Here is a 16,769-nt window from a genome sequence, read left to right on the forward strand (position 1 = left end):
AACATAATAAATGAACATAGTAATGCTGTATGCTGGTATTTAATATATAAGTATACCAATCCATAAGCCATCCGTCCTCTTTATACCCAAGAATCCCAAGACCCGAAAACGCCATGTCTGATTTCGTTCCATCGAACCTATACCAAGACCCCCATAGAATCAATCCAAAACACCATGTGATGTATATAATGCATAATGAATGTATGCCATGCACTTTCCCATGCCCAAAGATAAACTATAAACTCTTCCAAATCAAGCATACCTAACACTTGGTTGCCATCCAGGTGGTTCCTGTCTCCACCTTCCATCTACCCAAGTACCTCCACCAGGAGCCGCCGCTCCTCCCCCTCCTCTGGGACCACTCAGAGGAGCTTGCCACATATTCGGTCCTTGCGGCCAACCTTGCGGGTTATTAATAGCTCTTTCCTTTGCTAATCTAATTGCCTTTCTCCTTCTCATCCTTCCTATACAGCAACTGAGTATTGCAAAGATGACTAAAGCGCCGACTGCAGAAGCGATACCTATCACGAGATTCTTATGTTCATCAATCCAGGAAGTGATTTCTTTGCCGACTGATGCACCCTTGCAATCACCGTTAGAACATTTGCCACCACCTTGACAAGATGTTCCGTCGAGGAAGTTTTGTTGCATGGAGTAGCAGACGTTGGAGCCAAATTCAGGCGAAGCACAGGAGATTTGACAACCGGAGGAGGAACAGGCATATGTGTCGTTACCTGTGGTGTATGATCCCATAATGGTTTTGCATTGAAGATCGCGCGAAGTACATTGACCTGAAGCACAGGACAAAGAGGAAGAATTGCCACAAGAAGTTCCTGTTACAAGTTAGTATTATATTTGAAAACGAGAACATTACGGGATCTTACCATCAGGAGCAGTCGCATCCTCAGGACAAGTAGCAGCAGTTCCACTGCAAACTTCTTGTGGATCACAGACACCGGTACTTGAGCGGCATACTGTACCATTGGATGCAAACTGACAAGTCGATGTGCAACAGTCCTCATTGCTAGGATCACAAACCGAGTTTGTCGTAAATTTGCAAGTAGTTGGGTCACAACAACTATTGCTCCCACACCCACTAGTTCCACCACAGTCACAATCTTCGCCTGATTCCACAATTCCATTACCACATTGACTTGCGGTAATTATAGTGATATCCCTATTTGCAGTCAAACAACTGGTTTTGACACCATTTCTGCCGATAGCCGAGCAAATGTTTCCAATACTACAAGGTGAAAATTGGGTGATGCCACTTGAAGTGCTGGGGTTCATGATATATGCTCCCCCGGCATCACAAGTTGAGCTACTGAGGGGACAACATTGTTGTGCTGCGACTGTTTGACCATCATTACAAGTTGATGATGTACAATCATGGACAGCTCCGAATGTGTGTCCAGTTTCATGGGCAAGAACTTGCCATTCGGTACTGGTTCTAACCACTACATTGGCACCACTGACAGTTTCATTACCGGATGATGTTGAGGCTACCTGTGCGTCCGTGACACAGGCTTGACCAAGCCAAGCTAAACCGACAGCCTAAAAGGAGATTAGTAAATGATCAATGTGTCTCATCCATCTTTTCCGTAAATATTCCGTCATCAAATAACAGTCTAGTGAAAATAGAATGAAAACTTACACTTCCGGTACCACAAGTACTAAGCAAAGTCCAATAAGCATTAGTATCTTGACGCTCACCTCTCCACGCAGAAAATAAATTCAATCGATCTTGAATCGTAACACTATCACTACATCCCACATTCCAGGGAGCCGAAGAGGATGCAGTAGCGGGACAAGCAGCATCACTGATGGTAAGATTTTGTAAACCCAGGGTGATGTTGAAACTATCCTCATATTGTACCGAGGCAGAGTTAAGAACCTGGATGACGTTTTCTCGAGCCGTTTCGGTAGAGTTGAAAGCGGCTGTGTATGTACAGTCCGTAGCTATTCCCACGAGGGCGACTCTTCGAGTAGAAGGACATCCGGCTGTTGATCCAATAGTGGTAGCAAGGTTAACTCCTGCGGAGTTTCCACCTGATTGTGTATCGAGCTGCCTTCCAAATATGGCTCGAGTCGAGATTGATCCCCAAAATCCCTCTTCCCTTCTCGCCATCGGCTCGTACTTGTTGATCGGGTTATTCATCGTGTTGAAGTTCAGTCCATCCGCTGAACATGAAGGGCCCTCCCGAGCGCTTCTTCTCAAATCCGGGTGCATGAGTCCTTCATTATCTTCGGTATAACCAGTTCCAATATCAGAATCTCTCCACACAACCATATATTCTTTTCCCTCTTCCGGCAGCGATGGATCCAATGCATGCCTCGTAGACATAAAGCTCGACTTCGTCTGGATATGGTGATGATCTCCATCCAATCTAAATGCGCCTTCGAATAGAGGTTCATCGCCGTCCTTTTTCACTATTATCCTCGCCCATCCCACATTTGTCCAATCCGCACCATCGTAATGCTGTAGCCATGTCGACCCCTTGAATACTCGATGCGCCGACCTGTCGATAGTTTCCGAGGTCCTTACACTTCCATCGGCAGCTAAATGTGTGATCGTGGCACCATCCGCAATAACATCGTGATTAGGTTGCAGCGACAGCTTTACTCGTTGTTGTCCTCCATGCAATCCAAACTCGACATCGAAACTCGACAAGGCATGTACTCGATGCGACGGAGTTCTAATTACTGGAGTCTCGACATATGAAATATATGTTAAAGGGTTCCGTTCATTAGAGTGTGCTTTAAGGTTAATCCATTAGCTTTTGATTATCTCCATATTTTAAGGCTGTTGGCTCGTCGGGAGAAGTTGCCATATTTTTGTTTGTGTTTGAGATCTCAACTGAATATCTATGTGTGAGAGATTTGACATACCATTTATTGAGTTTGAAAATAAAGCCGTCAGTACGACAAGACTCCTCAATATGTACATGATCTATAGTTGTGTACAATTGTTGACCTGTTGTCCTCACACTCTTCCGTTGCAATGGACTGGGGCACAGCCTGATGAGAGCACCACCCGCTCCTCTCGTATCGCAAAGGACCAAGTAAAAGAATGTTGTACCCTTGATTATCTCATGCGTAACTCGGAGTTGTGGAAAGTCTCGGAAGTGTCCAAAGTATTATATTCTTTCTTCTTTATTGTGAACAGGGTTTAAGCCAAAAAGAGCGACTCGAATTATGATCGTATAATAGTTTTAAAGAACGAGGTGGTGGTGATGATGTGATGAGGTTTTTGTAGGAATCGCGTGGATGTAAATTGGATGTGGATGTGAATGTGAATGTTTGTAAGTAGAAAAAGTTAATGATTGTCTAGTACTGGTAGGTAGTAACCTTTTCCGCAATTGAACTAGTAGACGGGAGTTTGGACGGATCTACTCTGTCAGACTGTAGTAGGTAGGTACCTAGGTAGTATTTAATACAATCCTTCTCGGAGAACAAATTGTAGATCGTAAATTGTAAATTGTAACAAATACCCTCTTTCCCTTTCTTATTGTTGACTGTATTGATTAATCGATGGAAAGGTTGAGACGAAAGGACTGTTCAAATATCGTTTCAGCCCCCTCAAATACTCGAAATACACAAACACAAAGACTTCTCCTTCTCGTCTTGCCTTCTATCGTTGTCGTTCTGTGTATGTGATGCTATGTATTGGATTTCTAATGATATCGTTTGTTGGTTGTAGGTACTGGTTGTCCGTCCTATCGTTGGGGGACAATACAATGAATGGAATCAAACCGTGGCTGAGCTGTTGTTTTACATATATTTGGGATACCCGACTGGAAGACCGGCAAACTAATACGATGGATACGAGACGATGCAGAAGAAAAGAATAATGAATTTAGGAAATCCAATGTCTTGGGATGCAGCCAAATTTGAAACTAATTTCTCTTGGCTTAATATCATTATTATCAATTCATTATCAATCAATCAGTTCATCCATTATCTTCTGCTGCTGCTTCTTCTTCTTCTTCTTCTTTTGGCCCGCCAGCTTGTCTTTCCATAAGGTTTCTTCTTTAAACCCGAAATCTTCGACCGATGGATGAACTTTATTCTTTTCCATCTGCATTCTGGGGATTCTAGATGGTGGCAATACATACCAACCATGTGGCGGAGTAATGCACCTCTCCTGACCTCTTTCTGACCTTGACCTTGGCCTTGACTCGAATCAAAGAAAACCGTTCTATTGTCTTGTAATTCGTTGCCCCTCCCCTCTCTCCTACGATTGATTCTTTCAAAAAGGATTCAAACGAACCTGGGGTAACCTATAACATCGCGTCACAGCCAATAACCCCAGCATCATCATCCCAATCCATCCATCTCCGTCTTCCTCTCAACCAATAAAGTTCTTGCATGTTATCATAAGGTAGGACTCGGAAGAAGATGAGATGACATGAAACAAACAAACCGGGACTAATGAAGATCCATACATGGGATTTTCAAAGGGATCAACTCAGACTGCATTTATCTACCTACTCTGTACCTAGTCCCGCAAAGGTATCATAATGATTCGCCAGCAGTCTGTCAAAACTACATAGAAACTAGACTCATTACGATCAATATCAATATGAATTCCTGCCGATCATAATCACGTGCCACTCTCTAATGAACTGGGGATGTATTTGCTACAATAGGTTTGCTGTAGATTTGCGTAGATATGCTGTAGATATGCTTGACGAGACGAGTTGAACATGACCACAAGACATAGCTTTCAAAATCGACATATACATACAACCGGCCGAACAGAATACCTAGCTCCCATCTCCGCCAAACACAACTCATCAAATCATCAAAACTATCCACCCATCTAAATTACCGTTCCCCATCTCCCATCTCCCATTCCAATCCCCTACTCCCCATATCACACCACCCAAACCTCACTCCCCTCACCCATCCACGTCCACGCAATCTCCTCCGCCACATAAACCACCACCACCACCAGTGTGAGGCTATGCTATGCCATGCCATGCTACACTACACTACACTCTACACTATCCACGATACCCATATCCCCTCCCCTCGAGCCTATCCCGATTCCGACGATTCCGACGTTCCCGTAGCACACCCATTTTCTCAACTCAACCTCTCGCATCCCACCCAAAACAACCGCAATGAATGACGAGTCCATCATACCCTCACGCCCTAACCTAACGATCCCAAGATAAGATACTCATCGCGCCATCACGCTCTCAAACGGTACATACCCATTACAAACTCTCCCCCCTCATTCCCCACCAATCTTCATACCATCATACCAAGACACCAGCCCTCCCATCTCTCATCCACATCCATATCCACATCCACAATCCATCCCCAACACACTCATCATCTTCAGCTTCTCCAAAGAGGCTGTGCAACACCTTAACAAAGGAGATAGGAGGTACACATCCCAACCCATCAAATCATCGCCAGCCAAGCCCCTCAGAGTGGACACGCCAAGTTCACCATGCCAAGTCCCCTTCCGTTTCGGCATATGTGTTCCGGGCGCAGTTGATCAAGTCTTACAATCCATCTCACCCTAATCGCCAATCTCCAATCTCGAACCTCGAATCTCAAAAGCCGATCGGGTTTCATGTCATGCATGTTATAGATTATATAGATATAGATATAAGCACTTCGAGTAAGCAAAGCATAGAAGAGTATTAATGGAACTATCATATAAAAGATTCTTGATTCATCATACTCAGCTAAATACCAATCAAATAAAAGTAACCTAACCCCCTGATATTCCCTGAAGACCAACCGAAACCGAAGTTCATCACGAGTCCTCCAATATTGCTAAACAGAACTTCTTCGAGTCAAGTCCAATGACTATAAGGAAAAGATAAACTAGCATGACATAATCTGCATGCATTAAAAGCAATAAACAATGTAAAACTCCTCTCTCCCATCATTAGAATATCCAATGTACCTCTTTTCATTACTCTACTTCTTTCTTGCGCTGTGAACGTATCGATGATTTTTCTCGACATACACTTGGATCGGAGAGCTACATATCGATGTTAGCACTAGTACTTTTCATCCAAGGGGAAAGTGTCAAACATACCGTAGAAATATCGCCCAATTGATCCTCCTCACCCGCTAGAATCTTTCTCAAAATTCTACGCATAATCTTACCACTTCTAGTCTTTGGTAAATCTGGAACAACAAATAATGCCTTTGGAGCTGCGAATGGACCGATACTCTTTCGGACTTGTAAAATGAGATCCTTCTTCAACTGATCGTCGACCTCATGGCCGTCCTTAATAGCGACGAAAGCGTTGACTGCTTGTCCGGTAAGCTCATCGTTGATACCAACGACGGCAGCTTCAGCGACAGCATGGTGTTCAATCAAAGCAGCTTCGATTTCGGCAGTAGAGAGACGGTGACCGCTGACATTGACGACATCGTCAACACGGCCTCGAATCCAGTAATAACCTTCGTGATCACGTCCTGCTCCATCACCAGTGAACTGTATCCTGTTAGTATGCTGCAAAGAAAAATTGGAGAGTGAAACCTACGTAGTATCCTTTGTAGACGTTCAAATAGGTGTCCATATATCTCTTGTGCGCACCCCAAACGGTACGAGCCATACTAGGCCATGGTTGCTTGAAAGCCAATACACCTTCGACATCATTTCCGTGAATTTCTTCTCCGGAGACAGGGTCGATAATCGCAGGCTCAATACCAAAAAATGGAAGCGATGCACTACCAGGCTTAGTAGGAGTGACACCTGCGAGAGGAGTGATAACATGGGAACCGGTCTCAGTTTGCCAGTAGGTCTACACTAATGTCAGTATTAATTTCAATGACCAGATCAAGATGGTCTTACGTCAACAACGTGAGCTTCTTCCTTTCCAACAATCTCGAAATACCATTTCCAGACCTCAGCAGCAATTGGTTCACCAACTGATCCCAATACTCTCAAGTGCTTCATCTGTGCTTTGACATGTTGATCACCGGCACGCTTCAATAATCTGAGTGCTGTAGGCGCAACATAGAATTGTGTGACCTCGTGTTTTTCAATGACATCCCAATACCTGGAGAAATTTGGGTATGCTGGAGTTCCTTCAAACACAACAGTTGCAACGCCAAGAAGAAGAGGGGCGTAAACCACGTATGTATGACCAGTAATCCATCCGACATCACCACCACAGAAGAATTTATCTGAGTCGTGAATATCGAAAACATACTTTCCAGTAGCTGCCGCACCTAAAAGATATCCGGCTGTTGAGTGCATAACACCCTTTGGTTTTCCAGTTGATCCAGAAGTGTAAAGCAAGAACAATGGATCCTCAGAGTTCATTGGCTCTGGAGCAATGTAAGATGGCCATTTCTCGACCTCCTCGTGCCACCACCAATCACGTCCTTTGGTCATTGGAACATCCGCACCGGTGCGTCTGTAAACCAAGCAGTGTGTGACATCAGGACATTGTTTCAGGGCATCGTCCACAATCTTCTTTGTGCCAATGAGTTTTCCACCACGCTTGCCTTCATCGGAAGTAATGACAACTTTCGATTGAGCATCAATAACTCTATCCCTGAGAGAATCGGATGAGAAACCAGCAAAGACTACAGAGTGAACTGCACCGATACGTGAACAAGCCAGAAAAGCAATAACAGCTTCTGGAATCATAGGCAAATAAATCGCAACAGTATCTCCCTTCTTGACACCCATTTGTTTGAGAACATACGCGGTTTTGCAAACTTCTCGCAGAAGCTCAGCATATGTAAGGGTGCGACCATCGCTAGCCTCATCGGCTTCGTAGATGATAGCTGGCTTATCTGGGTTCTTAATCGCATGACGATCAACACAATTATACGAAGCATTTAGTTGACCCTCCAAGAAACAAGCATTATCACCGCCAACGAACGATCCGCTGTGTACAGTCTCGAAATCCTTATGCCAGGTAAGAAGTTCACGGGCCATTCTGCCCCAGAACTTATTGGGCTCTTTGATCGATTCATTGTAGAGTTTCTTGTATTCGTCGAGTCCTGTTGCTATCAGTTTCCATGATTTCTGCCAAAAAGGGGGGGAATTATGATCTTACCGCTTAAATGGGGTTTGCTTGGATGCTCTACATAAAAACTGTTAGTATTCCGCAATAATTAACCGGCATGCGACCTCTCGTGGGTCTGAGGATTGAGGGCTTACTGTCAAACATCTTTTGCGGGGGATCTGTAGGATGATGGGTCAGTAACTGCATATTCGGCACGGATAGCTTGAGGTTTTGACTCACGGAAAGTGTCGACATCATGAGCTTCTGCTACTACTGGAGTAGATGGCTTTACCCTTCCTTCAGACATTGCTATATTTCCGGTATTGTGGTATTGTGAATTGATTGAGATGTGAAAGATGGAGTGAAGGTCTACGCCGCGAGCTTGGTATTTACGAGCTTGGTATTTACTTAGTCTTACCGCAATGCGGGGGCGTGGAAGTATAATGTCTCTCCTTTCTTTGTGCACCAATAATCGGTGACGAAATTCAAGTACGTGAACAGTCGGAATGCGTAATGTATAATGCTTGAGGAGAGTGAATAAGAAGAAGATTCAATCAAGTGCGATTTCAATCATGAAGAAGAAGTATAAAGAAGGGAATGGGAATGAGAATGTAAGATAATGGGAAAGGAATCAGCTGGGTCTTTAGCTGTAGTAGAATTCGGGGCAATGGACTTTGTGTCGCTACAACATGCAACACCCAAGGTAGTTTGTGTTGATTTACCCCGGTTAATGAATCTATGTCCTAGTATGCTTTTCCCATTTCCCTTCTTTCTGATTGGTTTCTTCATGCTCTTTATTACTGCTTATTACGATATACTTAATCCATATTGTTTCTTAACAAGTTGCAACTCCTTTCCACGAGTCGCTAGCCTGCTGTGTGCGAAGCGAATACACTCCGGCGGCTCCAAATACCAATTTCGAACTAATTCAAACTAACATTTTTCGGGATTCCCTCCCCTTTGCTAGGGATGTGTGTGGGGTTAAGTGCATAAGCTTTGCATTTGCTGTAGGGAAAGAATTCAAATAATTGCAGATCTTGTGACAATTATGGCTGCTCAAGGTCTATTTCCATCGCTCGGGGTTGTAGACGAGAAGGAATTGATGCATCTAGAGTGCTCCTAATACAATATTTCCTCTTCTTTGAAATCCTTCGCTATCTCTACCTCGAGGAGACTCATTTTTCGTTCTAGCATGTCAGATATACTTCATTGTTCCTGGTGCCGTCGAACATCGAATATCGAACATCAATCCCCACATAATCCTTCTTACTCAGGTCTATTATACATCGGTCTCACGTTTCCGTATCCAATTAGATTGAATTTAAAACGATATCCGTGTTGCCGCAATTCCCAACGGAAAGGAATGTCCACTTATCACCAGCTTAGTAAAGAAGAGAATCTCATCGGTCTCCGACTGGAAGCTCTCAAGCTTTGTAGTGGGGTTGAAAAAGTGGAACAATATTGAGAAAGATATTCCCCTCGGTCCCTCCAAATCTTAAGGGGTGGTCTGAACTCTCTGAGTTGCGATGCCGGCGTCGGCTTCGGTTGAGTAGCACAGTTTGTATGTTCTATGAGTTCTCACAACCGAAGTTATCCAGTCCATTACCTAGGTAGTCAAAAAAGTCACTTCGGACCAACTGAAGTCTGCTCATTAAAATGGCTGGCAACTGCTTCCTACATCAGAAATCACATATCATATACAAAACCGTCTCCCTCTATCGACTTCAACACACGCAATGCCAAGACTATGTTCCGACAGGGGGGGTAGAAGGTCAGCATTCTGATTCGAATCCAAGGATACAACATCACCGACCTACATGCACTTACTGTACTATTATACGCTTTCTGCATAGTACCGTCCACTGTAGCATTCGAACATATGCTGTATCACGAATTACCAAACTCTTGGTACCCAGTTTAACCAATCTTACCAAGAAGCCTGTTCCAGAACCAACGGCTCGAGTATCCCATTAGGAACCTCGATATATGATCCCTTGCTGTGATACGCGACAGCTTCTCTATTCAGAACCAACTTGCTTTATCAAATATGGTCTGTTCTAATACTCCTCTACTATTCTACAATTCATTAAGGTTATACTTATAGTACCCTACAATTGAAATAGCTTGCATGCTATTTCACCAATGCCGCAATCACGACGGCAACTACGCCGTGATCAACGGATCGACTAGTTCCACGGAGACTAAAAACCATTTGCTAAGACAATCTTACGTTACCCCAAGAAACCCAAGAGTTTCCACAACACATCGAAGACTTTCTGGATATTGAATCGATTTCAGTCACTTTTCTTACACTGGGCGGGTAAGCACCCCTCTGACCGTATACCTTCCTTCACCAGTTACACAACATGGGGGCCTGACCCCTCAGTTCCTCGTCTATCCTAGCACCATACCACGTGGATAACTAGGAAATTCGTCCATGTCCATATACTAAACACTAGGTATGTCTGCGCATCCTTCGGCTTGAGCGCGAGCTTTGTTCGCCTTTGTTCTATCGTAATTGCCATCTAGCTATGGGATCGCATTCTCGCTTTTTCGCCACTATCCAGACACTATTCTGCTGTAGGAAACGGAGTTAGAGATCCGCTAATGGAGACTCGGAGAGGATGCCTAATCGATGTCATTTGGTGTGAGTAAACCGGTCGATTCGATGATTGGTACATCATACAAATACATATACAAAATAAATCATTGATATCTATTCTCATCTAATTTCAACCAAACACCACAGAACTTGAACGAAATCCCATAATCTAGTAAACACTATTTCCCTTCCACTCCCTCCTCTCCCTTTCACACCATTCCCTCTCTATCAACCACAACTCGTTCCACCCTCCATAACCCATCTTCTCCTCGTATCCTCCGTCCTCCTCCTTATTCTCTCCGCCCCCAACCCCCATACTATTTCCCTACGTCTCCCCTCCAAACCCATGCTCACTAATCGCCTCTCCGTATCTAATATTCTCCGCCGTTCGCTCGCCACGCGCTTTGTGTTCTGCGGCTTTTTGGAGAGTGGCTTCGGAGGGTCCTGTCGAGTCTATTCCGCAGGGTCAGATACTGTTTGAGATTTGGAAGGTGGGTGGAAGGACAAGAATGAAAAGGGGTGAATTTGAGAATATCATAGATAGCTTGAAAGAGAGGGAAGATGAAAAAGAAAAAATTACCTCCAAAAGTCCCCTGGTCTTTAGCAGGCGACTGCGTAAATATATTTGGGATTCATATCTAAGCCCATTGCATCAGTATATCATCACTTCATGACATCTCTCAATAGCTCAATTCTGTTTTCAGGATCAAGGTATGGAAAGCAACTTACTGTGTGTTCTCCCCTCCCCTCTCCGTATCCATCAATTTTGTATGCGTAGCTTCCGTCATTTTAATCGTTTTAATCGTTTGTTTGTTTGCTTGCTTGCTTGCTTGCTTGCTTGCTTGTTATTCTCTGTTTTAAGGGGTTCTTATTCTTCATGTGTATGAGTATATTCTTGACCCTTTCTCTTAACAACCTGAATTGATTCGAGTGAAAATATAGATGTTGTGTTACTTATTTGCTTGTTTGCTAGCTAGTCGATTAATTGATGCAGATCAATAATAATGACGTATGCGGGGGTTGAAGCTTGGGTATCAGATCACAAAAAGTATAAATTACGCCCGGTGAGTACCATTTGCGATCTGGCTTAGGTATTTTTGGAAGGTCCCGGTGCGCTTTAGTTGATCAGAGCTATTCCTGATGAGCCCCAAATTTTGAACTTACCGGAAAAGGTAAGGTACCATACCAAAGCTCCTGGAGTGTGTACAGTGGTATCCCAACGAACAAACTTCAGATATATAAAGATTGAAGCACGAACTTCATTGATTGCTCGAGTCTATGTGCTAAATGCAAATTGAGGAGGCTTCTTTTGGGTATCGTAATAGACTTATTATACAAGAAATAGCTATACATATTTTAGACTTCCTTCTCTACCATCGGTCATCTTAACTCTACACCTAGTTTCCCAGCCAGTTCCTTTTTTACCTCTTCATGCATTTTATTCGTCTCTTCGTTCGTTAGAGTTCTCAACAAACTCCTATAATTAATCCTATAGCACATGCTCTTGCGGCCAGTTTTCGGATGTGTAAATTCATCTACCTTTTTGACATCCTCCACTCTGTCTCCTCCTATATCCCTGACAATCTCCATGAAATCATTCTCATGGAAATCATGCGCATTGGCCACATTACCACCTCCTGCTGAAGAGGATGAGCGTAACCAAAAGGAAACATCTTTGTAGCATGCAGGATGTTTCGAGAATGGAATATATCTCCTCAAATTCTCTAGGTTCTCCGAAACTCCTTTGAACTGACTTAGGAACCTCTCATCTTTGGACCAAAACAGTCTGATGTCTGGGATTTCAAAAAGTAACATGGCGATTCTTTCCAACCCTATACCGAACGCCCATCCTAATTGATCTGGCACACCTGCATTCTGCATGATATCCTGTTTAACAACACCACATCCAAGTACTTCTAACCAATCCCCTTGCCAAAATATTTCTAGCTCCCAAGATGGACTTGTGAACGGGAAATAAGCTTCTATCCACCTTACTTTTAGCGGCTCATCGATGAAATTGGGATCTGCTTTTATGGCTGCTTGCTTTGCGCGAGAGAATATCTCTACCACCATCAACTCCAAGCTCTTCTTGAGATGTGCCGCAATAGCTTCAGCTTCCGCTTCGGTATGCTCTCCTTGTAATGGATTTCTTTCTGCGTGAAAAGGTGGATTTGGATCTTCGACTTTCATATCATGCTTAGGGAGAGCATCGATATCTTTCCATACAGCAGCTGCTATGTCCCCATTGGGAACCTTGGTTCTGTCCCACATCCTTGCCCCTTCCATTTGGTGGAAAATAGGATAATGGCTTCGATCGATTGCATCTCTGCGGTATACGTCTGCACTAATAAGGAAACCTTCACTCTGGTTACTGCGAAACACATCTGCTTGGTGCGCACTTGTATGGGTTCGTAATACCGTTTCTTTATTGATATAGTATGTATCCGTCTTACTTCGCCCAGGATGATCGGATGGGAACCCTAAAGAATCAAAATTCTGATGCGTAGATACGACGGGGAAGAATGTATTATGGTACTTGTAGGTAGGTGAGGGGAATCTTGATTCGATTATTGAGCGAGTTATGGAAATAGGATGATCTAAGGTTGTATGTAGACTTCGAGAGAGGGAATCAGTAATCGATTGTGGCACATTGTACCACTCATCTTTCTTATATTCTTTGGAGGAAATAGGATCCGAAGCATTCGTAGCCTTGGACGAGAGGTCTATTTGAAATGTATTAGTGGCGCTTCGTAAATTGAGGGGTTGTGTGTAAACACACCTGCCACTGAAGAATTATATCGACATTGTCCACAGACTCTCACACTCCTTGTAGCATTATTCCTCAGCCCAATGAAGGCTTTCAATACCTCATTGCCCCTCGAGAACGAGGCCTTATTTGCTGTAAGAAGTCTCATGGTTCTGAGCTTCAAATTCAATAATTTTTCCTCATGGGAAAAGAGCTATGAAATGCTGAACTTCCGGAATATCCCTCACGAACCTACCAAGAGGCGGCCGCCTGTTCCGACCCGAAGATATGACGAAAGGGCTGGTTGAGAAAAGCCCATGCACACGACCTTCTTCATCTAGAGAATCTTGGAACTTCAGTATCCATGGATCAGATAGGATACAAATCTTCGGATGCCCCTCTCTCTCTTATCTCCTGCATATCGATTTGTACATATAAAATTACACAAATACAGACATACAGAAATACAAAAACACGAAATATATCTTCAATTATCATCAACAGTGACGGGTGAAGATCACCAATTGCATCAAGTACCAAGCTATATTCACAAGCCAAAAACTTTTTTTTTTCCTGTCCTAACTTACACCCAACATTAACAATCAGCCCTAATCTTCCCCATTTTTCTTTCTGTTTATCATTTTTTATCTATCCACTTTTCCTTACGGCCTCTTTCTTCCGTTGATTGCTGAGCCAATTGCATATATTTCGTTCAATCTAATCTCTCATTCTTCAATTCCTGTGCTTTCCTTTGCGGAATCGGAATGAACCTCGAGAAGAAAGATTCGGAACCAGTGGAACAATGTCGAGCGGAAAGCATAGTGTGGGAGAGGTAGTGAAAGCGGAGGTTAAAGTAACTGCTGTAAAGTACCCGTTTTGGTTTGGAGGTAGTGCAAGTTGTTTTGCGGCTTGTGTTACTCATCCATTGGATCTTGGTATGTGAAGTCTTTTCTCGGCATCGGAAGTCGCACTGTTTGTGCGAACATGTTCTAATTATGATATAGTTAAGGTATCACTCCTATCGCATGGATGCGCAAAAGCCAATTCTTCTCCCTTTGCCAATACTGAACATACTGCCATTACTAGGTCCGATTACAGACTCGATCCGGCAATGCGCCTAATACTATGGTTGGCACATTCGTGCATGTCTTAAAGCACAATGGTGTTGTTGGACTTTATTCGGGACTTAGTGCTTCCCTTCTGCGCCAAATAACATATAGTACTACTCGATTTGGCATCTACGAAAAGCTCAAGACAAATCTCACATCAGGAAACAAACCTCCCTCCTTCCCAATTCTTATCGCCATGGCCTCTACTTCAGGTTTCATTGGTGGAATCGTAGGAAACCCAGCCGATGTTTTGAATGTGCGCATGCAGCACGATGCTGCATTACCAGTCGAGCAGAGAAGAAACTATAAAAATGCTGTGGATGGATTAGTACGCATGATGAAAGAAGAAGGGTGGAAAAGTCTCTACCGCGGAGTGTGGCCGAACAGTATGCGAGCTGTCTTAATGACTGCTTCGCAATTGGCCTCTTACGACAGCTTCAAACAGCTACTCATTCGGCATACACCAATGGAAGACGGACTCTCGACACATTTTACTGCTTCGTTGATGGCGGGTTTCGTGGCTACCACGGTTTGCAGCCCAGTAGATGTTATCAAGACAAGAATCATGAGTAGTCATGAAAGTAAGGGATTAGCGAGACTCTTGACGGATGTATATAAGGTAGAAGGTGTTGGATGGATGTTTAGGGGTTGGGTGCCGAGTTTTATTCGTCTAGGTGAGTTCTAGTTTCTACTCCCTGTCGAAAATTTATTCAAAGAAGGAAAAATACAACAGTAACAGGAAAGAGGTGTGGGCGCTAATCAAGAAATTGTAGGACCACAAACCATCGCAACGTTTCTCTTCCTCGAACAACATAAGAAGATATATCGATCTCTCAAAGGAATCGCAGAGCCCGAAGTCGCGATTGTCTAAATGAACCTTTCCAAGGAGGTTCTTCCTGGAAGAACAACCACAAATTTGCCTAGTCCAATGTTGGACGTTGACTTGTACAGCAGCGGTAACTAAGGAGCTCTTCTCAAGCTCTTGAATATGGGCCTGTCTCACTAACCCACCCTTGAAAAAATGGCTGATGAATCAACCTAATCCTCATAATCTCACATCACGAAATCCCTAGATAGACAAACTTCTATTCTTTCTTCAGCGCCTTTATACAAATCCACCGAACCTACATACCTTCCTCAGTACATATAATCACCTAGACATAGACACTCACCGACAACCTTCTCGGCGTTGGTGGATAGCGATACGCGTACACATAGACTGCTTTATAGATCGGGTTGGATACAATAGACGCATGGCTCCTCATAGAATAGATTCTAGATTTAATGCACACTTGCATACTTAATGAATGACGTCAAACTTTTCCTCCCGTTCTGCTTTCGGTCTATTTAGACGTGGGAACATATCTGTTTTGCATGTTTTATTGAAGAAATGTAGAATTGAAGAGGGGGCAGAGATCGAAGTTACAGTAAGATTTCTGTTAGGGATATTGAATGGTTTAAATCATACTGGTTGACCTGCGCACGGTATACCGAAATCATATAGATGGGAATATCCTTCGTATCCTCAATAATGACGACTTTCAAAGTAGAAGTGGCACCATCAATCAGTACAGAACTTCAACTGCGCGTTCCCCATCCAGCCCTCCTAAAGACAAGAAATCCAATAAAATCCACAGTGAAAGGAGAGCCAGAAACCTCGCCAACAAGCGTGGCTGCAGGGAAGCAGGGAAGCAGGGAAGCAGGGAATCTAGATATCAGAGTCTTTGGGCATCTCATCAGTGAACGAAATGAAGTACCGGTCGTGTACCACGGAGACAGTTCAAATGAATGTAACGAGATAATGGGGATCGCGAGATTCTAGTCTACTCGATTAGATGAATTAGTGGCTGAGTTGGTTGATATTTGATGGATGGTTTGGGAAGCGCTAGGGCTGTTAAAGATCTTGGGAGTTGTGATGTGAGAGTGAGAGTAAAGATTAGCGGAGGTGAGTGGGAATTTGGTGGGAGTTGTATTCTTCTCGGAAAGAGTTTGGGTGGGGTATTGGTGCTTTGTGGAGTCTTTGCTATGGATATTTGGGTGTGGACGAGATGAATGCGGTTTAGGGTTTTGGATGGTAGTGGATGGTTCATTTATCTGAAGTAGAGAAGAACGGTAGGATAGCTGGATGGAGACAGGTAGAGAGAAGAATGGAAGAATGGGCTCAATGTGAGAGGAGCGATAAGAAACAATGATTATGCGGATGGAGAAGTTTGTTTTTGGCATTTAGCGAGGGAATACTATCATCTCCTCGATTGACATGTGGAAATTCTCCCGCAGACAGGGAAGTCTAATAAAAGACCCTTGGTCAGATTGAATGT

At 43.6% G+C, this 16,769-nt stretch overlaps 5 protein-coding genes across 5 annotated transcripts; 1 reads left to right on the top strand and 4 right to left on the bottom strand.

Moving 5' to 3' along the window:
* Positions 1-252: 252 nt before the first annotated feature.
* EAF02_002236 (uncharacterized protein) lies at positions 253-2,947 on the bottom strand (the record flags this gene model as incomplete). The annotated part of the gene is made up of 4 exons (XM_038898284.1): positions 253-833; positions 885-1,554; positions 1,655-2,757; positions 2,890-2,947. 4 exons carry the CDS (start codon positions 2,945-2,947, stop codon positions 253-255), a joined length of 2,412 nt encoding a protein of 803 aa, XP_038761976.1.
* Positions 2,948-5,935: 2,988 nt separating this feature from the next.
* EAF02_002237 (uncharacterized protein) lies at positions 5,936-8,750 on the bottom strand (the record flags this gene model as incomplete). Its single annotated transcript, XM_038898285.1, has 7 exons — positions 8,235-8,750; positions 8,150-8,173; positions 8,046-8,072; positions 6,827-7,989; positions 6,516-6,776; positions 6,062-6,466; positions 5,936-6,004 (listed from the first exon to the last, which is right to left on the bottom strand). The coding sequence occupies exons 1-7, from the start codon at positions 8,299-8,301 to the stop codon at positions 5,936-5,938; spliced, it is 2,016 nt and encodes a 671-aa protein (XP_038761977.1). The 5' UTR covers positions 8,302-8,750.
* A 2,074-nt stretch (positions 8,751-10,824) lies between these two features.
* On the bottom strand, positions 10,825-11,665 carry EAF02_002238 (uncharacterized protein; the record flags this gene model as incomplete). Its single annotated transcript, XM_038898286.1, has 3 exons — positions 11,326-11,665; positions 11,177-11,234; positions 10,825-11,049 (listed from the first exon to the last, which is right to left on the bottom strand). Exons 1-3 carry the CDS (start codon positions 11,382-11,384, stop codon positions 10,825-10,827), a joined length of 342 nt encoding a protein of 113 aa, XP_038761978.1. The 5' UTR covers positions 11,385-11,665.
* A 311-nt stretch (positions 11,666-11,976) lies between these two features.
* EAF02_002239 (uncharacterized protein) lies at positions 11,977-13,511 on the bottom strand (the record flags this gene model as incomplete). Its single annotated transcript, XM_038898287.1, has 2 exons — positions 11,977-13,319; positions 13,376-13,511. The coding sequence occupies 2 exons, from the start codon at positions 13,509-13,511 to the stop codon at positions 11,977-11,979; spliced, it is 1,479 nt and encodes a 492-aa protein (XP_038761979.1).
* Positions 13,512-14,144: 633 nt separating this feature from the next.
* On the top strand, positions 14,145-15,322 carry EAF02_002240 (uncharacterized protein; the record flags this gene model as incomplete). Its single annotated transcript, XM_038898288.1, has 3 exons — positions 14,145-14,204; positions 14,429-15,125; positions 15,225-15,322. The coding sequence occupies 3 exons, from the start codon at positions 14,145-14,147 to the stop codon at positions 15,320-15,322; spliced, it is 855 nt and encodes a 284-aa protein (XP_038761980.1).
* Between the last annotated feature and the right edge of the window lie 1,447 nt (positions 15,323-16,769).

This window comes from Botrytis sinoallii (assembly GCF_014898435.1).
Source record: "Botrytis sinoallii strain Bc 23 chromosome Unknown BSIN_003, whole genome shotgun sequence".
Lineage (NCBI taxonomy): Eukaryota > Fungi > Ascomycota > Leotiomycetes > Helotiales > Sclerotiniaceae > Botrytis > Botrytis sinoallii.